At 61.8% G+C, this 21,786-nt stretch overlaps 1 protein-coding gene across 1 annotated transcript; it reads right to left on the bottom strand.

Annotated features, from left to right (window-relative positions):
* Positions 1-2,046: 2,046 nt before the first annotated feature.
* Positions 2,047-17,637, bottom strand: PLCB3 (phospholipase C beta 3). Its single transcript, XM_059145768.1, has 31 exons — positions 17,407-17,637; positions 14,874-14,951; positions 14,543-14,611; positions 14,314-14,454; positions 14,010-14,089; positions 13,873-13,926; positions 13,708-13,783; positions 13,491-13,591; positions 12,808-12,974; positions 12,569-12,715; positions 11,367-11,607; positions 11,081-11,165; positions 10,808-10,997; positions 9,837-10,042; positions 8,911-9,007; positions 8,745-8,829; positions 8,328-8,452; positions 7,854-8,008; positions 7,603-7,764; positions 6,890-6,989; positions 6,694-6,798; positions 6,386-6,477; positions 4,933-5,086; positions 4,810-4,845; positions 4,528-4,720; positions 3,952-4,093; positions 3,784-3,860; positions 3,579-3,668; positions 3,414-3,471; positions 2,747-2,833; positions 2,047-2,661 (listed from the first exon to the last, which is right to left on the bottom strand). The coding sequence occupies exons 1-31, from the start codon at positions 17,503-17,505 to the stop codon at positions 2,458-2,460; spliced, it is 3,696 nt and encodes a 1,231-aa protein (XP_059001751.1). The 5' UTR covers positions 17,506-17,637; the 3' UTR covers positions 2,047-2,457.
* Between the last annotated feature and the right edge of the window lie 4,149 nt (positions 17,638-21,786).

The following is a 21,786-nucleotide window of genomic DNA, read 5'->3' as shown; positions in this document are numbered from 1 at the left end:
GGCTCTTTTTGAGCGACTTACCCTGGAACCGAGACCGGGAACGGGTCCAGGCGGCAACCAGAGAGCCAGGGCTTCTTGGCCTCCGGAAAGCAGAGCGCAGCGGGCCTTGGGACCTGCAGGTCCTTATCTCTAATATGGTAATTGGGAACTGCAGGCCGGCGGGCCGCCGGAATTCCGCGCTCTGCAAACCGTGCCGCCGGCCCCCAGGGAGGGTCATTTGTTCCTATTTGGGTCAGCCCTTTCAAACAGCTACTGTGTGGCCGGCCTGGGGCCAGCTCTGCTCAGGGAACTGGCAGGGACGCTCAGAGCGGGGGAGGGGGGCAACGGAAGGTTGGGCCCAGGGTTGTGACCGGACTGGTCACAGGAGAACTGGAGCTTCACCAGGGCTTGGGAGCGGAGCTCGGAGCTCAATTCCAGGAAGATTTACTGGCGCCCCCTATAGACCAGCTAGCGCTTGGTACAGGGTGTACAGAGCTGAATTACGCCACAGCTCCTCAAGCTTCCTGGCAGGGGGAGTACCAGGCTCTCAGAGTGGAGTTACCGCCAGCTGAGTGCTGTAATAGGAACTCAGAACCGGGGTGAGGGCGGCTCCCTCCCGCAAGGCAAAGTCCGGGAGGGCTTCAGGGAGGAGGTGAGTTAGCCCTGGGAATTGAAGAGCAATATGGAAGAGGGAACTGTCATTCCCTGTAAAGAGTGGACCCATGGAAGGATGGGAGGGGGGAGCAGCAGAGGCCAGGATTCTGAGGGGGCTGGAATGTCATCCCAGGAAGTTTGGAGTTGAGCTTGGACTTTGAGGACCCAGGGACTGACATGGAGTGTTTCTACAGGTGGCGGCCAGCCAAATTAGGAAGAGAAGCCTTGGTGGCTGAGTGGCCTGGCCACAGAATAGAGTAGGCCAGTTTGGAGACAAGACCAGGCCTGACCACAGAAGCAAGGAGGGTTTGGGCCGTGGTATTAACCCTGAGGGAACAGGGCAAAGGGGAGAGGCCCCCAGCCCAGAGCAGGGCTGGCCCTTTCTCTATCACCTCCCCACCCTGTCTGTTTGCCTGAAGCTGCAGCAAAAACAAAGAAAGAAAACACTCAATTGGCAGGAGATAAGCCCAGATAAGAGGCTGCCTTCCTCTGGAGGAGGGAGGCCGTGAGGCCGGGAAGCGAAGCGCCAGGAAGGCCAGGAAGCCGGGAGAGGCCTTGAAGAAGTGCCAGCCTGAGCTCCTGAGCCTGCAGCAGAACCTAGCCGCACCCTCACAGCAGGGTCTGTACCACTCCACGCAGGCTGTCCCAAGGCCAAGACAGTCTGCCACAGAGGGTCCAGGCCCGCCTTGCCTCTGGGTCAGGACATCCTGACTTAGCTGTGGCCTGGCACCTGTGACTTCTGCTCTGGGCCTCAGTTAACCTCATCTGTAAAACAGGCGTAACATCTACCTCACAGGGATGAGGGGGATGCTGGGTCTCCCAGTCCCTGTGAGCATCTGTGATGGCCAGCTCCCCTCCTCCCAAGGGTCACCACCAGGGCCCCCCATATGTATCACTGTGAGCCCGGGCAAGTTCTGAGCAGACCAGGTCCATCCCCAATTAGAGTCAACTGCCTGCGAGGGGCCCAGAGCAGCCTCGGCGGAAGATGCTGGGCGCTTGGGTCATTATCAGGCCACAGGAAGGGGGGGCAGGGAAGGCTTCCTGAAGCAGAGGCCTGAGCCTCTGTGAAGGGAGGACTAGAAGAGCCCAGGAGGGGAGAAAAGTAATGTAAGTGGAGGTTGGTGGGGGGGGCAAGAAGCAATGGGTCAGGGACAGAGGCCATAAAGGCAGGAAAGCCTGGGGGAGGCCACTGGATGTCAGGTCACTGGGAGAATCTGCAAGGACCCAAGCAAGGAGGTCTCAAGGTTGAAAGCTAGCAACCCTCCGCTGGGGGCCTAACCTCAACCCCACAATGCCCACCAGCCCATTTTATAGATGAGGAAACCAAAGCCCCCAGAAGAACAGCAGAGCCAGGCCCAGGGCCCAGGGTCCTCTCCAGAACTTCCCCCACCCCAAACCACATGGCACACAGGGTCCCTGAAATCCACTTTTATTCATGTAAAAAAAAAAAAAAAAAAAAAGATTCCCAAAGAATAGAGAAAGCATATGACCCCCTACTTCCCAGAGCTCAAAGTCTCTGCCAGTGTTCCCCGGGGAAGTGAGGGAGTCAGCTCCCACTCTGGGGCGTGGGTATCATGGGAGGGCAAAACCCGGGTGGCCCAGTGACCCAGCACCCTCCTTAGGACTGAAGGCAGGAAGGAGGGGCTGGGGACTAATGGGGCTCCAGGAGGGTGAAAGAAGGGAGTTAGTGTGGGGTGCTCGCCCCAGTTTAAAAAAATAAAATTTCTAAAGATAGAAAGTTAAAAAAAAAAAAAAAGGCATTAGTGTCTTAGCTTCCTGCCCTCCCAGCACCCCTCCTGCGGCCACCTCTCGAGCTCGTCCAGTTCAGAGCTTCGTATTCTCCTCTTGGCTCTCCGAGTCAGCGCCGGACAGGTGCCCGCTGCTTCCAGGTGCGTGACCGTTACTGGCACAGGCCACCAGATGCCCGTCCCCCAGCCCCTCCGGCGTCTCGCCCAGCAGGCTCCGGCGGATCTCCTGGGGCAGCCTTGCCCGCTGTTCCTGGCACTCCTGGGCCAGCTGGGCTAGCAGCTGAGGGAGGAGGGGTGTCACACAGGCGGGGCCCCGTCCCCCCGGCACTCTGGGTGCTCGCCACCCCGCCCCCCGCAGGCCTCACCTTGGGCTCCTCCTCTGCCAGCTGCTGTAGGACCTGCTGCTGCCCAGCCACAAGGCGCTCGTGCCGCTGCTTCTGGGCCTCCTCCAGCTGCAGGGGGAGTAGGGATGAGGGCTGGGCTCAACCAAGTGTCTCTAAGGGAGGGGCAAGGGTCAGGCAGGTACAGGATCCCAGGGCTGGGGGGCCGGGGTTCTGAGGTGACCCTTATAGCAAAGGTTCCAGACCCAAAGACTCCAAAGCCGTGGGACACCTTTGCAGACAGTTGGCTCTGGATGTATTGGGGCAAGACAGAGCCCGAGGAAAAGGTTCTAGAAGTCCCTCTAGGGCAATGTAGCCATAGGCCAGGCACTAAGGAGACAAGTTTGTTCTTTCCTTTTTTTTTTTTAAGATTTTTTTTAAGATTTTATTTTAAGATTTTTTAAGATTTTATTTATTTATTTGAGAGAGAGAGAGATAGCAAGCCCGTGTGCGAGACAGCACAAGCAGTAGAGGGAGAAGCTGGCTGCCCATCTAGCAGAGCCGGACGCAGGGCCCGATCCCAGGCCCTGGGGATCATGACCCAAGCGGAACGCAGCCGCCTAACCAAATGCACCACCCAGGAGCCCCAGGACACAAGCTTCAGGAAGAGAGGGGTGGGCTGGGGCCAAGGTGGGACCCGAGCCTCACTCACCCGACGGATAGAGTTGACCGACTCGGTGATGTGCCGGCGGTTAATCTCTGTCAGTTCCCTGCAGGGAGCGATGTAGAGGGGGCTTGGTGCCCGGCCCCCAGCCCTGCCTGCCCAGCCCCCAGCAGCTGCCAGCCCCCCAGCGGCTCCTGGCCCCAGGGCCCTTACGCCTCCTTCTTATGTTTCTCCCTTGTCTTGGCCTCTGAGATACTGTTATGACGCTTCCTGTCCAGAATCTTCTGCAGTTCCTTCTTCTCCCTGGAAGAGCAGGGCGGGGGGCGGAGAAAGGATCAACAGCAGGTCCGGGGGTCTCCTCTGCTCTCTGAGAACAAGGGAGGCCCCGCCCCACCCCGACAAGATCTTCGGCCTTCACCTCTCGTTCACCTCCTTCAGCCTCTTGATCTGAGTTGTGTGAGCCTCCAGGACAATCTCCCTGAGCCGCAGCTGAGCCTGCGGACACAGGCGGCCAACGGGTAACCCAGGCTGACGCCAGGTGTGTCCAGGAGGCGGGCCGTCCCCCGTGGCCACCGGCCCACCTCACCTGTCTCAGGTGCTCCAGCCGCCGCTCAGCCTCAGTATCAGCCTGGGCCTCCCTCAGCTCCAGGAGACTCTGCACCTGTCTCTTCTGGAATTCCTGATACTGCTTCGCCTCTTCCTCCTCCTCCTCCTCGTTCTCCCCACCTCTGTAGGAAGAACCCGACTGGGTGATCCTCAGGTTGTCACATGGACTTGGGCTGGGAGGGTAGCAGCGGGCAGGGCAGATCCCAACAGGCAACGGCAGACACCAGCCGGGGCGGGGTGGGGGTGGGGGGCAGGGTCTGTGATGCCAACGACAAGTCCATTAGCCCCATGCAAATGTGGGAGCCTGTAGGGCAACAGCTTCTGGAAAGAGAGGCTGTTCATGGGAGACTCCAGCAGAGGCCTGGCTCCCTGGCAGGGGGAGGGGGGGACCCACGTGGGATGGCTCCTCGATCTCCCTGGCACCACACCTTGACTCCTTGCGGGGGGTCAAGGGGCAGCCCTCGGCCATCCCACCATGCCCCCCCCACCCCGCCGAGCGAAAACCCCACATGCACACACACCCTCGTAGTCACACCAGGGCACACCGGACACTCACGGGACACCCGGCCGTGGGCGGCACCTGCCCTCCGTCCGGGCCTGGGCCAGGCCGCTGAGCAGCCGGCGCGTGAGGGCAACGGCCTTGCGCTGGTGCTTCTTGTGCAGCTCTCGAAGCTCTCGCTCCTGCCGGCCCCGGAGCTTCACCAGCACCTTGTGGCCTCGGAGCTCGTCCAGCGAGGCCGGGGCCACCTCTGAGCAACAGAGCACGGGTGGGCTGGGCGGGGGCTGGCGGGCCCCCCGGGAGCGCCCCACTCCCCTCCCGCACAGGCCTGCCCCGCACCTGAGAGGAGGCTGGCGATGAGGTCATCCCGCTGGCCTGCAGAGAGGAGGCGGGGCTGTGAGGAGGGGGGGGGCAGGGCGGGAGCACGGCGGGGCTACCCCCAAGGCCCAGGCCGCCCCTTACCTGGGCTGCTGAGGGAGGTGCTGCTAGAGGACGTGGCCGGGCCTGGGGCCCGGCGCGGGGAAGTGTCCAGTGGGCTGGGTGTGGGGTTTGGGGTCAGCTGGGACCCCAGCTGCTGAGACGGAGTCTCTTGGCAGGTCTCTGGGCTGGCCTGAGCCTGACAGGGAGAAAGCAGAAGGCTCTTTCCAGAAATGCTGTCCTAACCTCCCAGGGCTCCCCAGTGCCTCTGGTTGGCTTCCCTCAGCCGGTCTGGCCTGGGCTCCCCATCTATCAACATGGGGCCATTGAAACACCTACGAGAGAAATAAGAGGTCTCCAATAAACGTATCGAAACCCCTTTTCCCAGGGTGTGGGAAAGGTAATGAGAGATCATGTCTCTAGGATGCCAGGCCCTGTTGCGTGTGGTCAGGAACTTCCAGATTGTTCAGGAAAGCCTTGGCCCCACCCCAAATTTCCTCCTCTCTCCGAGTCCCCCTCCACCCTTGCCCACAGCTGCTCATCTTCCTCGTTGCTTGGCTCCTGATTAAATCAGCAAAGGAAGTGACCGCAGAGTGGGCACCAGCCTCTCCCGCTAACAGCTCCAAGCAGCCTCTCTCTGCCGGCCACAGGCCCCGTGGGACCGGGTCTGGACGTGCGGGTGAGCCTCTGCTCCCGACCCCTCCACGCAGACACCGCTGCCCAGCTCCTGTCTCCCAGGACCCCAGGTTTTAAAAGCTTCTGTGGCTTCCAATGGCTTTGGTGAAGCAGCTGAACTCGGCACTTCAACTCTGACCCTGCTGCTGGAGGAATGCCAGCCCAGGTCTGTCCTGAAGGCCTCTCACAGGCGAAAAGGGTAGTTCCCACCTCCTTAATGTGTGGACAGTAACCCAGGGCTGCTGAGCCCACTGAGTCAGAGAAGCCAGAAGCCCTGTCCCATGCCGCTGTCGGAGGCAGAGTCGAGGGCTGGAGGCCCAGCTGGAGAGCCTGGGCATTCCCATGCCTACACTGGGGTGGCAGGACCAAACTCGGGTGGTAGGGGAAGGGGGCGTTCTATGAGCTGAGGGCGTGAAAAGGGCTCCCACCCGGCCAGGCAGAGATCTGGAACTCAGCATTCACTTGGCTTTATGATCTGGTCTGGATGAGAGAAGCCAGAAAGGAGAATCAGCCCTCCAGACAGAGGCTGTGGGTAAATGCCTCAGGCTGGCATCCACAGTAAGGCAGTGAACAGAATCCAGCCCTACTTGGAGAGAGGGACCAGGCACCAGCTGGGGCTGGGGTGGGCTCAACAGAGTGGGGAAGGCTACAGGGTGCTTCGCCAGGACTAGCCCCAGAGATCAGCCCGCACTGCGTTCCCCACCCAGCCCCCTGCCACACGCCCCGCCACCACACCACCACCGCTCCCCCACCAGCAGTCTCCAGGGTCCAGGTCAGCCTGAGCCTGCTGCCTCCCACCCATCCCTGACCTGCCTTGGCTTACCTCGCTCTCCCCAATGAGGGCAGCCAGCTGCTTGGCCCTCTGGTCCATCAGGCTGACATGCTTGATGGGGTTGATAAGGGCCTCCGCGTAGTCTGGGTGCGGGGCAGAGGGCAGGCTCTTAGAGACATGCTCCCCGAGGCCACGCCTTCCCCGCTGTTCGGGTTCCGCGCAAGGACCCCAGAACCTGCTGTCAGGCCTGTTTAGCGCCCCCTTGATGGGGGCCATCTGGCTCAGCCACCAGCAGACCGTGTTGGCGCCCTGGCCCCTGCCTGGCCTGTGTCCCCCTAGGTCCCCCAGCTCCAGCTTACCCTGGTGGTCGTCAGGAATGTAGTCAGAGGCTTCAGTGTAGATGAGCAGGGCCGGCAGGCAGAGCGGCTGGTTGGCCTCGTTCCGCAGACAGATGTAGTGGTACCCTACGAGGGTGGGACAGTGAGGTGGCCAGGCCCCGCTAACCGCACCCCGCCCACACCGCCTCCATGCTTCCCGGAGCCCGGATGGCCTCACCTGAGCGGATGGCCGAGACGGGCAAGATTCGATGCCCCACAAACTTGCCGCCCTCCTCAAAGGCCGCGATGCGCAGGGAAGCCAGCGTGGGCAGCACCACCTGAGGACCCAGAGCGCCACCAAGCCTTGTAGTTGACCCGTGGCTGCTATGCCCACTGAGCCACAGCGCACCACCGCGACTGAGACCAACACCCCGAGCAGACCCTCCGACCACTGACCCAGCGACTGACCATCCGTCAGCCGTGCCACTCAGCGGGCAGACCCCTCCAGGCACCACTCTGATGGGACAGCTCTGGGCCTTGCCAGGTTAGACCTGGACTGGGAGTCCTGGGTCCTGGCCTGAGACCACACCCACTCCCACAGGCCACAGAGGATCCCAACCCTTCCAGGGGGCCGGGATGAGCCTGTGTGAGCTTGTGTCTGTGAGCCCAGATCGGTCCCTCCTGCCCGGGAGGCAGGGCAGCTGCACCCAGGCCTCACGGAGGCCCTCCTGCGGTCTCCCCTTCCTGTCCTCTTCTCAAAGCCTACGGAGGGCAAGGAGCCTGAGCCTGACCCTGGCACACACAGGGCCTACCTGGGGCCTAGAGGGGACAGGCCCAGGCTTGGGGTCCCTCGGCACCCCTGCCTTCTGATCCCTGCTATTACCATGTGCCTGTTTGCGGCTCCCCCTGCCAAGAGAGCCTGGCAGAGTGGGCACAGGCAGCAGGGCTCACCTTGGGGAAGTCAAAGGGCTCCTCGTCCCATACGGGATTGAAGGAATTCCCCTGAGAAGTCCGAGTGCGGTATTTGCGCCGCGTATCCACGGGGAGGCCGAACATGTCCACTTCCACATAGATGCCCACCTTCCTGTCCGACAGGAACTGCCCCGAGATCACCTGGTGGGGGGGCAGGAGAGTGAGGTCCCTGCTAAGAGGCCCACCCCAAGGACACCCCGCCAGAGCCATCCCTGGCTCCCCGGCCCCACCTTGACCCGCAAGGCATTGGCCACGATGCCGTCCACGATGGCTTCGGTGAAGGGATCGAAGGACTTGTCTGGCCGCCGCATGAACTCGGGCTTGAGCAGGTAGCCGCTGCGCCCGTTGTACTCGAACACGCCTGCGTTCAGCTGCATCGCCACGTCTGGGGGTGACAGGGGGAGGCCAAGGGCCACCAAGGCCCATGGGATGAAGAGGCAGGAAGGACAGCTGAGCGCAGCGGGATGATCAGGGAGTCTAGGGTCTGATCAAATGGGATCAGGGCTCCAGACTCTGGAAAGATCAGACAGGGGCTAAGGTCTAGGACCAGCCAAGGCCAGGAGGTGGGGTTTGCAGAGGTCTTGGTTCGGAGTAGAGATCTAGCACTATAGAGCCAGAGGACCCTACAAGACAATGAGAGCAGGATCCCTGAGCAGAAGTCAGTGAGGTCAGAGGCCAGGGGGTCGAGGCGGGCTAGTGCTCACCCAGGGTCTGGAAGTTGAGCGCGACAAGCTGGCAGCCGACATTCCAGAAGAGCTGGGGCATATAGTTGGATGAGTCCACGCGGGTGCCCTTGGGGTAGATGCGGCTGAGCTGCTGCTTGTTGTATCTGAGGTTGGCGGTCAGGGGCCATGCCGTGTACTGGCCCCCGCCTTCTGGCTGGCACGCCAGGCCTGTGCTCAGCTCCTGTGAAGCCACTGCCCGGCCTTGGCTCTAGCTGCCCCTCTGGCCCCCTGCCTCTCTGCCTCGCCCCCGAGCAGTTTCCGAGGCTAGCCCCAAACCCAGACCAGGGTGCTCGAGGGTCAGGACCCTGTGTGGGTGGCGTCAGTGGGTCAAAACATCTGAGCCGGCCTCTGAGCACCCCACCCTGGTTAGCCTGCCCTGGCAATGTGGAAGGATACTCCACAAACTCCATGGGGCTCTTGGTCAGTTGCTCCATGGCCTTGGTCTCCACGAAGGATGACATCTCGAAGCATTTGTTCCTTTCTGAGGGGTGAGGAGTGGGGGGCGATCAGGCCTGGCAAGGCTGGGCTGGCTCCTATTCCCACCGTCTCCTAACCCACTCACTTCGAGCAGCCTCAAAGGACTTGAACTTGACAGGCTCGATGTAGTTGACGAGTGTGGACATTTCCTCGGTGGCATTGACCTCACTGCTGGCAGTGCCCTGTGGCCCCCAAACGAAGGGTCAGCAGTGCCACGCACCCATCCCTCAGCCAGAAGTTCCCTCACCTGCCCCGTCAGGAAGGAGGGGCTGACTCTCCACCCACCTCTGCAATCACGCTACCCAGTGGCTCTCCGCAAGGGCCCTAGCCCCTTCTGGCTTATCAGTCCTGGTCCCATTCCCTCTGGGACCTTGCCCTGGCCCCCACCTTCCTCCTTTGCCTCCTGCCTCCCTGATCTTTGGAAGCTGACACTCCTCATCCAGCCCCAGGACTCAATGATTCCCATGTGGATGAACCATTATTTTCAGCCACTATGCTGCCATGTCCCTTCTGTGGCCCACCAAGAGCCCCGAACCCAACACTTGCAATACCGAACTTGGCCACCCCTGCCCGCACCCTTCCTCACTCTGGGCCCCTACCAAATCTGACCTCATGGACCCACCTTTTCTATCACCTCCATTCCTCAGAACTCCACACTCCCTTGTCTTATGTGGCCACTTCCTGTACTCTCCCGTCCTGCCACAGGGCCTTTGCACATGGTATCCCTCTTCCTTAGGTCCAATCGCCCCATTTCCCTGCCCAGGTCATTCTTCTCTTCTTTCCCCACAATGCTACCGCTTAACTCGCCTCTCCCCAGCCTAGTCGTGAGCACAATTTCACCTGCTCCCATGCCTGTTTACCTAAGACCCCTTCTCCCCCCTCTACACAGCCTCCCCACCATGGACTCCAGAACAGCAGGGCTAACACCGGACCGTGGCCAGACAGGGGCTCAGCAAATGCCTGGGTCCTTAATCCAGGCTCCCTCTGCCTCTTCCCACCTCCAGGGCTGACCTCATCTGTGGTTGGCTTTTTAGGATCTGTCTGTTCCTCTTCTTCCTCATCCTCCTCCTCATCCTCACGGTCTGCAGATCCAAGAGCATCAGTGCCCCGCTGTAGCCCGTCCTCGCCCAGAGACTTGCGAGGCTCCAGGCTGGGCTTCTCCAGGGCCACTTCTTCCCCGTTGCTCAGGCCTGGGCAGCTGTCAGAGCTGGGGGACCCTGCAGAGGATAGGGCCACAGGGAGTCAGGACGAACACAGACACTTGGGAGTCAGAAGGGGTTGTGGAGGTGACTCAGTGGGGAAGTCAGGGTCAAGGAGGGAGAGAGCAGAGGTCAGGAGTTGGATGGTATTCAACCCAGTAGTAGTGCACAGGGGTCATGGGTCAAAGGTCAAGGTTAGAGTTCTGTCCATTAGAGAGGCAGGTGGGGCAGCTCAGAGGGGTGAGAAACCAGGAACTGGGGTACAACTGCCTTGGCAGTGGGGGCGAAGGATGACACGGTGGGGTTCTGAGTCAGGTGTCAATCAGAGCCAGACCCAGTGAGGAGGCTTAGTGAGGCGAGCGGCCAGGGGTGGGTAGTACAAACGACCTTAACAAAGTAAGAGCTCAAGGGTTAGCTCAAAGTATCCCCGGCTGGGTGGACAGACTCAGAGGGGTCACAGGAAAAGGGTCAGAGCCGAAGCATGAGGATGTGGTTCACTGAGGCCAGAAGTCAGAATTCAGAGTTATACTGCGGCTGAGAGGAGGGCTGTGTGAGGCGGGGGGAGGCTGAGACTGATGGGTCAGGAACTCGATGGAACCCAATCCAGTCAGGCTATAGTCTGGGGAGGTCAGGGCCCGGGGTCGGGAGTCAGAGGTCCCAGCCTCGGCTGAGAGGCTTAGTGAGAAGGAAGGACAGGCTGGGAGCAGGAGGAGGACCGCCAGGGAAGTGGGGCTCAGTGAGGCGAGAGCTCAGGGTCGACAAAGGCTGGGCCCAGGGCTGTACCGAGCTGAGGGGAGGAGGGCTCAGTGGTGGCGGCCGAGCTCTCGCTCAGGGCCGAGTTGCTCTGTTCCAGGGGCCGCTTGCGCACAGAGCTGTTGGGGACACCGGTGCTGGGCTGGTGTCGCTTCTTGTTCTTCACCAGGATGCGGCCCATCAGATCCTGCGGGCTGGGCAGGGGGACGCCTGGGGCCAGCTGGTGGGCACAGACAGGTCAGGGCCCGCCGGGGAGTCCTCACCACCCACCCCATGCCCTGCCACAGCTCCAAGCCCTCCTACCGGGTACTTGTCCAGTGGGTCGATGAGCAGTGCGTCCCCAAAGATGGACCGGCAGTACTCGGCCATCTTGGCCTGTTGCTTTGCCCTGCGGGGCCAAGGTTAAAGGTCAGAGGTTCCGGGGACAGCGGGGGGAGTGGGGGGGTGGTGGCGTGCGAAGCTGACGTCCCCAGGGTAGACAAAGATCCTCAGGTCAGAGGTCACAGGAACAGTGCCATGGCAGAATGGCTGCCTCTGGACCGATGGGGGTGGTGGGGGGCGGTGGTCCTCAGGTCAGGGGCCCACTCACGAGTCCACGTGGTTCTCAAAAGAGAGGATGACAGGGTAAGGTGAGGTCTTGAAGGCAGTCTCCGCAATGGCCTCGAGCACGTCCCGCAGCGGCACCTCCGTGGTCATGGTGAAGCCATGGGTGATGAAGGGCTCCTCCTCGGGCGGCCGGCCTTTCCACACGTCCAGCTCCACGCAGCGGCAGCCCCACAGCAGCGCCTGCCGGTACATCTCCACCGACGAGGTCCCGGCCAGCTGCCCCGCTGGCGTCGACGCCCGGTCAGCACCGCCTGGCCCGCGGTCTCCTCACCCACTCACCACCACCCCTCCCCCGGCCTGCGCTGCCCCAGCCCCGCTGGAGACGCGGAGGCCCCAGTGGCAGCCCAGCCCGGCCCTGGCACGCCGTCTGGCCAGCCCTTGATCGCTCCTTAATTTGCTGTGGAACCAGCGCCATCTCTCCCGAAATCCCCCAGGGCAGGGCCTGTGTCCTGCCACCCAGCCCTTGGCTCACGTCCAAGCCGGGCAGAGTCAGCATCGAGCAGCACTGGCTGCTGATGGGTTCTTCCTCCAGGACTCACCCTCTTGTGGATAAACACCCGCCACCCCCGCCTCCAGCTACTGACCTGCAGCGGGGAGTCGTGCCCAACGCCCCCACGGCCCCCCACTTCCCTCTCCTTCCACCCACGGATGGCCTCTATTACCTTCTGCCTGGGGCCCCTCCCTGCCTCCCATCCCATCTCCGGGGAGCACCTGGCTTGTCACGCTTCCCAAAACATACCAGGGTCTCGTGACCTCCCCTGATTGACACCCTCCAGAAAGCCTTTCCCGCCCACTTAGGATCAATCCAAATTCCTTCCGTGCCCTGTGGTCTAGCCCTGCCTCCTTTTCTCACTCCTTCTCACTTCTACTTGCCCCAGCACCCGCCCTGCCTCTGGCCTCCTTCCCAGCTGAAGAGCACCCAGGAGTGTCCTGCTCCCGGCCTTCAGTGCTCCTTTACAGGCGACAGGTGCAGGCCTCAGCCCTTCCCCACGGAAGCCTTCCAGACCACCCAGGAGAGGCGTCCATGCAGAGAAGCCAAGGTCCACCCCCCAGGGTGGGCTGCCTGTTCCCGGCCTGCTTCCCCAGCACCGGCCACCCCGAAAAGGAGGGAGGCCACAGGAGGGGCCGTGGGCAGAGGGCACGGAGGCCACCGCCCCAGCTGCCCACAGTGGGGGGCTCGTTCACCTGTGAGATAGGTGTTGTGTGAGGAGTTGATGAAGTAGGCGCTCAGCGGCTGGGTCATGTCCGCACTGAGATCCAGGGCCTCCAGGGGCAGGATGCCGTTCTCCTCACCGCCCAGGTAGCGGCTGAAGCCCTCCATGGACATCTGGTCTGGGGGATGGGTGGGGTCAGCAGGCTCAGCCAGGGCGCCTCCTGATGCCCCCCCAAACCCTGCCCCTCCGATGGGCTCCTCACGGACTCACCTCGCTCTAGGAACTGCTGGTTGGGCTCATACTTCTCGATGAGCAGCCGGGCCTGGGACGGCCGCAGGGGTGGGTACAGCACCTCGTTGAGCCTCGGGTCCCGTTGCTTCTGGTTGATGAAGTCCATGAGCTGCTCCAGCGTCAGGTAAGGCTTGCCCTTGGCGCCTCTAGACAGGGCAGGAGGCTGACAGGGTCAGGCTGGACCGTCCCCATTCCCTGTACCATGCCCTTGCCCTCGGAGCAGGAGTTGGGAGGTTGGGGTCGGCTCTTGCACCTGCTGACTGGGACTTGGGCAAACGGCTGCCCACTCTGGTACTCAGTTTTCCCATCCACCCACTTTCCTAACCCGGAGGTGCTGGCATTGCCATTAGCAAGGGCTTCGGAAGCCACCAAGGGTTTGGCCTGCCAGGACTGCTTCCGGACGCTGGACCCAACCTCGGCTCCAGCAGCCACTTGCTCTATGAGCTCAGGCAAGTCCCACAGCTCATCAAAGCTGCTTGGTCCCCCCACCCCGGCGTAGGGTGATGCAAAGGGTCAGCACAGAGCAGTTCACAGCACCGCCCCAGCCCCGGCCCCCACGGGACCCCCGGAAGTTCTGCTTCCCCTCACTGTGCTGGAAGGAATGCCAGCAGAGGCCACACACAGAGCACTGGGGGCTCGGAGGGGGGCCCAGCCCTGCTCACATCTCCAGCAGGATCTTGTCAATGTCTGGCCGCAGACACAACTTATTCAGGAACCGCTCGAAGATCTCCAAGGAAAACTCGTCGGGCCGGATGGACTCACTCTGGGGTGGGGGTTGGGGGGAGCCCAGAAGTGTGGGGTGAGAACCCAGGGCAGCTGGCCCCCAAAGACCGGGCACCCATCCACCCCACTCTCCCTATGTTGCTTCGGCCTCCTCACCCGGTTGAAATTGAGGCCACAGGATTCCAGTGCAGTCTCTACCCGCTTCTTATCTGCTGAAAACATCTTCAGGATACTGGGCAGGTGAGAGGAGTCAGAGTCACGGGGGCGAAGATCACCCAGATGGGGACAGGAGAGAAGGTACTGAGGGCCAGGGGTACTCACTTCTTCACCGGAATCCGTCCGTCCTGGTTCACCTGCAGCTTCAGCTTTGTGTATCTGGGGAGGCAGAGGCCTCAGGGTCACACGCCAGCCATGGTCACCTGAGTCCTCGCCACCCTGCGGCCAGGCCCACGACTTACGCTTTTCGCAGGAACGTGTTCCGGGAGGCGTTCTGAGCCAGGATGTTCATAGCCAGCTTAAACAGCTCCTCGGTCCAGACCTGAGGGGTCAGGAGACGGAGTGAGGGTGGGAGGGGGTGATCTGGGAACAGAGGGGTGGGCCCAGCCCCAGCCAACACCCAGAATCAGGCACGAGCCACAGAATGTGGCTTAAATACTGCTTTGTCAGAGGATGATTAGAAACAGGGGCAGAGAACAGGCTCCCGTGCGACATACGCTAAGTGGTGGTGGCTCCCCTGGGGCTGACCCTTGGGCCCCAGCCCACCTTGGCTGTGTCATCCTGCACGGCCATGAAGTTCAAGAACGTCGTATTCACCGGGTCTGGCCCAGCTACCACCGTCATCAACTTCTCCTCCAGCCGGGCATCAGGGCCCCCAAAGCCCAGCACCTCCCGGATCTTGGGGTCCTGAGTAGTCGAAAGCCAAGGGTAAAGAGGGGTGTCCCCAGCCCCAAGGCCTCACTCCCTTTCTTAGTTCAGGGCCCCCACCACTTACCTTGGGCAGGCGGGCGTAGCGACCCGTCCGCGTGTCCCTGATGGAACTGATGTCCAGTGTGTCCACCTCCTGGGGAAACCAGATGCCAGGGTGGGTCTGAAAGGCTATGGGGCAAGAGCCAGGGGCCCCCAAGATCTCCACCCAAGCCAGGGAGTGGCCACCCCCTGCTGCAGCCCCAGCCTCAGCCTCCGCCCTGAGCACTTCCTGTCCAGGGAGCCGTGGGAGAGGTCAGCCGGCAGCTGGGCCCCACCCTCCTGGGTGGGTGTGGGGGGGGGGGTCTGGGCCAGGGGCCCTAGACCTAAGCAGGCAGTACCGCCGCCGCCCCCCTCACCATGTTGGGTCCGGTCCAATACAGAAAGAAGCCATTGGAGTCCACACGCAGGGTTACCAGGTTCCGACTGGAGGCCTCCTGGGGATGGGATGGAAGGGCAGGGGTCAGTGAGTGAGGGCTGGGGCTCGGGCTTGGGCCCTGGGCTCCCTCAGGCCATCCACTCAGTGCTTCTGCCGGTGAGTCGCGATGAAGCCTCATCCAGCCCACAGGTTCCCCTAGGGTCCTCAGGATGAAGCTTACACAATTGTCCCTGGCATAGCATCAGGGGTCCCAAGGCCCCTCCCGGCCTCACCTGTCTCTGACCCTAAGGTTCAGTCACAGGAACCACTACCTTTCCCCTCCTCCAGCTCTTGCATTTTTGTTCCTTTGCTAGGACAGCCTTTCTTTCCTTCCTTCTCGACCCATGAAATCTGACCCACCTTCTTGGGGAGGCCTCCCCAGAGTCGGAGCACCCTGAAGCCCCCTTGAGAATATTTATGGGATGAAAGCAGATGGTTTGGAAGTCTGACTTCTACACGTCTTGTGTCCCTCAGGGCCTCATGACAACCAGTCAGCCCTGACATCGGCCTCAAAGCCCATGACACCCCCCCCATGCCCTGCACCCGACAGGAGCCTCAGTCTTCTGCCTCACCCTGTCTTACAGAATACAGACTAAATCCCCCCAGAAGGGGACGCACCCTGCCCTTGGGACTGGACAGCGAATTCTGTCTTCTCTCCAACAGCCTTGCGGCTGGCAGGAGGACAGGGAAGAATATGCCAGCCCTATTTTCTGAGGAGGATCTGGTCTCTGGCACACTCCCAGGGCCACCCCTGTGTGACTCAGGACCAGCAGCCAAGGCGGGAGGGTGGGGGGGTCACCAGGGTCAGCGGCCCTCTAGGAGCTCACTTAGCCCTCCTAACAATCTTCCGAAGTACGTGCTACTGTTCTTCCCATTGAACAGATCAGGAGCCTGAGGAGCCTGAGGCACAGGGAGGCTACGTGGCTTGCTTAAGGTCAAGAAAGGCCCTAGGATTTGCTCGAGGGCAGTCTGGCTCCAGAATCCAGATGCCTGGGAAGGAAGGAAACAAGACCCCTGCTAGGCGCCCAGCTCCTGGCCTTAGCTGCAACCCCACAGTGGGGACTGGGATGAGTCTCCACTTTCCAGACTTGGTTTCTGTTTCTGGAGAATTGGGGACCGTACCAGCCCCGCCCATCTCTTTTCTTATAAAGGCCAGGAGGCCTTGGAACTTTGGGGGTGCCTGGGCCAACCCATCTCACTGTGCTCACACCCACCTTCAGCCCCTCCTTGGGATTCCCAACCCTGAGGCTCAGGTCCCCCAGCAATGTGAGGGGAGGGGAGGTCTATGAGTACAGACCCCAGGGCCTTCCTCTGCCACACTCCCAGTGTCTGGCCTTCAAAAACAGCCCAGGCCCCCTGCTCTTCAGCCCTAAGTCCCAGTCGGCAACCCCCACCCCACCCCCAGGGCCCTCTCCCAGTTCCCACTTCCTTATTTGGGTTTATCACACTGGAAGGAAAAGGAGAAACTTTTCCCCGCACGCAGGACTGGGGGGAGGGGTCTCCCCCGGTCCCCGGAGCTCCCAGGCACCCCTCTAAGGCACACCTGCTGCCTCAGGCCACGCCCCCAGCCCCTCCCCCCAGCTCCCACGCCTACCCGCCCCACCCAGCCGGAAAGGAACCCAGAGTCTTCCAGGCCTCCGGCCTGACTGGGAAGGAGCAGCGGGGAGGTTCAGGCGGGCCCGGTGGAGGCCCTGGGGAAGGAGAGGGCCCAAGGGGCAGAGGAGGGGGCGGTGTGAAAACGGGGGTGGGGCGCAGGATGGGTCGGAGAGCCGCAGGTGGGGACCCGGGCATCTGGGAAGCAGCAGGGGGCAGGGCAGGTAGAAAGGGGGGGGGGCAAGGATTTATTGGGGATCAAAGTCCCTGATGCTAAGAAATGGAGAGCAAAGTTCCCCAGGAACTTGTGGGGGCAAAGACTCCACTAGGGGGTGACTTGACTGCCCTCCTGAGCAGAGAGCTGGGATGGGCTCCTGAAGCAGGGCAAAGGGGTGCAGGAAGAACAGGCTGAAAAAGTGATGAATGGAGAACAATGTTCAGGGTAGGGCACTAGGAAGAATGGGGTGCGCTGAGCCCGATTGGAGCCAGGGTCCTCCAGACAGAGCCCAGTGCCAGGCAATGGTCTGAGGACCAGGCCAGGGTTGGGGGAATCAGAATTAGACCGGCAGGCGGGGAGGGTGGGAAGGACGAGTGAAAAGAGGTGGGGGGGAGGGGGATTCATCGGGGTTCCAAGTCTCCGGGCCAAAGAGTGGAAAGCCAAATTTTCCACAGCTGAATGGACTGGGGCTGGGAGTGGGGGACAAAGTCTTCATTACGGGCACGACTGGGGACTCAAGTTTCCGGAGCACAGCCAGAGTGGCTTCGGGGTGGGGGGGCGCCGTGGCCGGGCCAGGCTCGGGTGGGGGTCTCCGGGGTCTGACTGGGCTTGGGCGAGGGAGTCCCAGGAACTGGGTGGAACGTGGGGGGCCCCCCGCGCTTACCTCGTCCCATTTGATGAACTTACTCCCGCGCCGCAGGGTCTCTACCACGGTGGGCGGCTCCAGCTGCAGCGCGTGGACGCCGGGCCTGGCGCCGGCCATGGCCCGGCTAGGGGCGAGTCGGGGACCCCCGGAGCCCCGACGAGGACAGACGGCGCCGCTGCTCCCTCCGCGCGCTCCCGCGCGGCCCGCTCCGGCCCCGCGGCGTCAGCGCCCGCCCGCCCGCCAGTCTGTCCCGGACAGACCAGAGAATCGGCGGGGCCCGGGCGGGGCGGGGCGGGGGCGGGGCCGCAGCGGCACCGCCCCCTCCCACCAAGTCGGGCCCGCCCGCCCCGGGTCGGCGGCTCCCCCTAGCGGCTGGGGCGGCGACTGCAGCCAGAGGGGGGGATGGGGCAGGGGCATAACCTGGACCCCGACCCTTCGCGGGGGCTGCTCGCCGGGGCTGCTCGTCCGGACTTGCCTGGGGTCGGAGGGCAGAGCTTGAGGCCAGAGTGGTTGTTAGGGTGCAGCCAGAGGGAGTGGGTGTATAGGGAGCTGCTAAAGACTGGGAGGGGGTCAGCCGGCTTAGGTTTCCGAGGGACGGGGCTAGGGTACTATCGGAGGGCCAGGCATGGGCGGGGGGGGGGGGGGCGCAGAGCCTTGCCCCCACCACACTCCAGCAGCACTTAACTGAGTGCAGGAAAAGCCACTACCACCCCACCACCCCCGCCCTCACTTCCCCTCACCCCCCTCCTGCAGCAGCTCGGTCCCCCCTCCCGCGGAGCACTTAGCCAGCTAATGGGCCTCCTGCCGGCAGGCACCCCTCCCCCGTCCCTAGCCTGGGGAGGCCGGGCGCCTGCTGCCTTCTTTAAGGACCTAAGCATCCTGGTCTTCCCGTGTGAGCCCTAGAACATCCCACTTCCTGTTCTGTAGACCCCCATGACTCAACCTGGGCCCTGTCCCTGTGGGGCTTCCTAATGAACCCTGCGAAGGAGACAACTGCTCGTTTGCCCAGAGGGTTCAGAAGCCTCGCGGGTGTCCATGGACAAGGGAGGGTTGAGGAGGGGCTCTGTGGTGCCTGGCCTACAGCAGGTGCCCTGAAATCGGTGCTCCAGGGATGGGAGGGGGGAAGGCGCATGGGCACTGGAATAGGTAGGGGCTGCAGCCCCTCCCGCAGGGCTTGGCTGGGGGGGGCTCCTGCCTGGGGGCCCCTGTGGGAGCCCCCCCAATACAGAGACACTAGCAGCAGTAGGTTTAAAGTAGAACTCATCCAGAGGGGCCAGCCAAGTCACCTAGAAACCCAGAAAGAGACTAGAGCTGGTTCTGGGGGAGGAGGGGTCAGCCAAGGAGGAGCGGGCCCTGCAGGCCCCCTGGCCCCAGGCTTTCAGGTTCCTAAGGGGAGCCCAGCCTGGCGCTGGCCATCCTCAAAATCTCCACCTTGTTGGACACCAACTCTAACCTAAGGAATCTCCTTGCCTTTGGCAGAGATCCTGTGGGGTGGGATAAGTATTTCCCCTAGGGGCCAGGAGAGTTGAAGAGACTTGCCCAAGGTCACACAACTTTGCAGGAGGATTTTAGCCCTCTGACTTGAAGGCTGACTCATCCTGCCTCCACTCCTTGCCCTTGAGACAAAGAAAGGGGGACAGAATGTGTGATCCCCTAGTCCTCTCTCACAAGAACAGCAGAACCATAAGCTCAAAGATCCAGAGAACACCAGGTCTCATTGGGCAGAACCATGTAGGGTGGTGAGGGCTGGCCTTTGCTCCCCCAGGCATGGGTTCAAGTCTACCAGCAGAACTTAGCCCTTCTGTGCCTCAGTCAGACCTTGTCCAGAAACTGGAGATTGTGGGAGCATGAAATAAAAAAACGGGTACAAGATGCCCCCAGCTGCAGGCAGCTGGACACCTGAGTGTGCGAGCAGACTGGGGGACATCAGGGAGAAAGAGGAAAGGGCACAGGTCAGCTCTGAAGCAGGGGGCCTGCTAGCCAGTGCTGGGGCTAGTTGGGGCAGAGCTGGGGCTCTAGACCTTGGACAGGGATGCCTCATAGATACACTGGGCAGCAGCTCCTTGGAAAACAGGATGAGAGCCTGTTTCCTGAGCCTGAGCCTCTCCCTCCTACCACCCCCCATCTCCACCCCATGTCCCCTGAGGCCAGGGTAGCCCCCATTAAAGGGCTCCTTCCTCCTCGAACACTTTCTTCCAGTCTTGGTAATGGTAATAGGGTTTCTCGGCAAGCTGTAATAATGGTGGAAAGAACGCAGCCTTTCGGCCTCTACCCTCGATTAAGGGATTAAGAGAGCGGGTCTTGGCCCACGGGACCCTCCCTCTCCAGGGCCTGTGCTTCCAGAGAGGTGCTGAAAGCAACCTTGGCAGCACTCTGGTGGAGAGGGGGCTGGAACCTCAGGTCGGGTGGGGCTGGGGAGGCCACAGTCTGAGGCTGGCAGGATGAGGAGCCACGGCCGCCCCACACTCCAGTCCCAGGAGGGCTTAGGCAGGAGAGCAAGGGCTGGGATGTAGGCCCTCAGCACTGAGCTCTCGGGCCCCCAGACACCAGAGATTGGTAAAATCAGCCCCCCAGAAGAGGTTCAGAGCAGGTAAGTGACAGGTCCACGGCCTTGCAATGTGCTGAGCAGAGCGAGGATCTGAACCCAGTTCTTCCACTCCAGGGGGCTGTGCAGGACAGCCCAGCCTCCCACAAGGCTGCAAGCCAGCATGACCACCCTGTTCTCAGGGTGGGGTGGCCCTGGGAAGGGAGGGAGCAGGCACCAGAGCAGTGGGAATGGCATAGAAAGTGGAGAGAGGGAGTTTCAGGAAGAGCATCTCCAGCTCCTCCCCACCCTGCCCAGAGAAACCCCAGGGGTGCCCCTCTTAACTATGAGCACCCCTAAGGCCTGAAGCAATGCTGTGGTTGAGAGTGCAGACCTGCCCTGGTGGGTGAGGTGGGGTGTGGTAGGGAATTTGGACTCACCAGGCCAGGGATGGGGCTCCTGGTGAAAAGAATGGGTCTTGCCTGATATGCAAGAGCAAGGGTCAGCCCTCCACAGGCTGCCCCAGGTGGGTGGACAGGAAGGTAAGGCCAGGAGAAGGGCTGGGGAGGGAGGAGGCATGAGCCTGCTCAACGGGCCCTGGGATGAGCCCTGAGAGCCTGCCCCCAACCCAGGCCCTGCAGGCAGAAGCCCACTTTGCCGCTCCTGCAACACATACCATTCTCACCCTCTGCGTTCATCATCTCTTCTTCCCAGCGACAGGGTAAGCTCAAAGTTCTGGCTTCGAGTTTGACGGCAGCACTAGCTGTGTGACCCTGGGCCAGTCACAGCCTCTCTCTGAGCCCTTTCTACTGCAGTGGGCTTCTCTGACATCCAGAGAGAAGGTGTCTTCGAGAGGCTGGGACAGAACCACTCACTGGCCCTCAGATGCTGAGAATCAGCCTGGGTCTGGGGAGGGCGAGCCTGCCATCCATGGAAGCATCTCAGAGGGGCTGAGTTCACAAGCTCAGTTCACAAGCTGACCTCTGTGGTCCTGTCTTTGATCCTTCCACGTATTTTCTCACTGAATCTCGGCCACAGGCTTCTGAGGAAATGCCAGGCACAGAGAAAGCCATTCATTCTTTCATCCAGTCACGTGTTCAGCCAACAGTTACAAGTCTGACACCCGCGGCGCTGGGAGTTCTGCAAGAATCGGGTCATCTGCTCCATACGCGGGGGTCTGAAGCCCAGCCGGTCACTCCACGTTGGGCACCAGCAGTAAACAAGGGCCACACAGCTCTTGGCCCCACGGAGCACATAGACTAGAAGTGGGAGACAGAGATGCCATGAAGGAGAGAGACCATGCAGAGATAGGGGTGATCTCGCGGGGTGCGGAAATGACATGCACGTTCTGTCGGGAAAGGTGGGCCAGGTAAGGCGCCTGTGAGAGCTGAAGGACAGAGGTGCGGCAGGGCAACGATCTGTGGGAGAGCGAATGAGGTGGTCTCAAGCTGGAGCCAACTGTGTGAAACTGACCGGACGAAGGCTTTTTATGGGTCAGCTGTTATTATCATTTTTATTATCGGGGATACCGCCCCCCCATTTCCCGGCTCTTTACTCCTGAGTTAACTCTGTACACACAGCGGTTGCGGGGAGGGGGGTGCGGTGAGGAGCGGCTGGCCGCGCCCTGTGGAAGCCAGCCGAACGAGGGCGCCCCAAACAAGTCCTGCGCTTCCCCGCTCTGGCCCCGCTGAGGGGGAGGGGCGGCCAGGCCCGGCCAGACTCCGGGAACTACATTTCCCATAATTCCATTTCCGCCGCCATCTTGGCCAGTGGGCGGTGGCAGCTTAGGGTCTAGCCCTCCAGGCCGTTCAGCCGGTTCCGCTCGCCCCTAACCTGGGCCTCCACCATGGGGGCTGTGTGTCCTCGCCCAGTAG

Source organism: Mustela lutreola, chromosome 1 (assembly GCF_030435805.1).
Source record: "Mustela lutreola isolate mMusLut2 chromosome 1, mMusLut2.pri, whole genome shotgun sequence".
NCBI lineage: Eukaryota > Metazoa > Chordata > Mammalia > Carnivora > Mustelidae > Mustela > Mustela lutreola.
The sequence above is the reverse complement of the archived record's forward strand: the minus strand, read 5'-3'. Positions and strand labels throughout refer to the sequence as shown.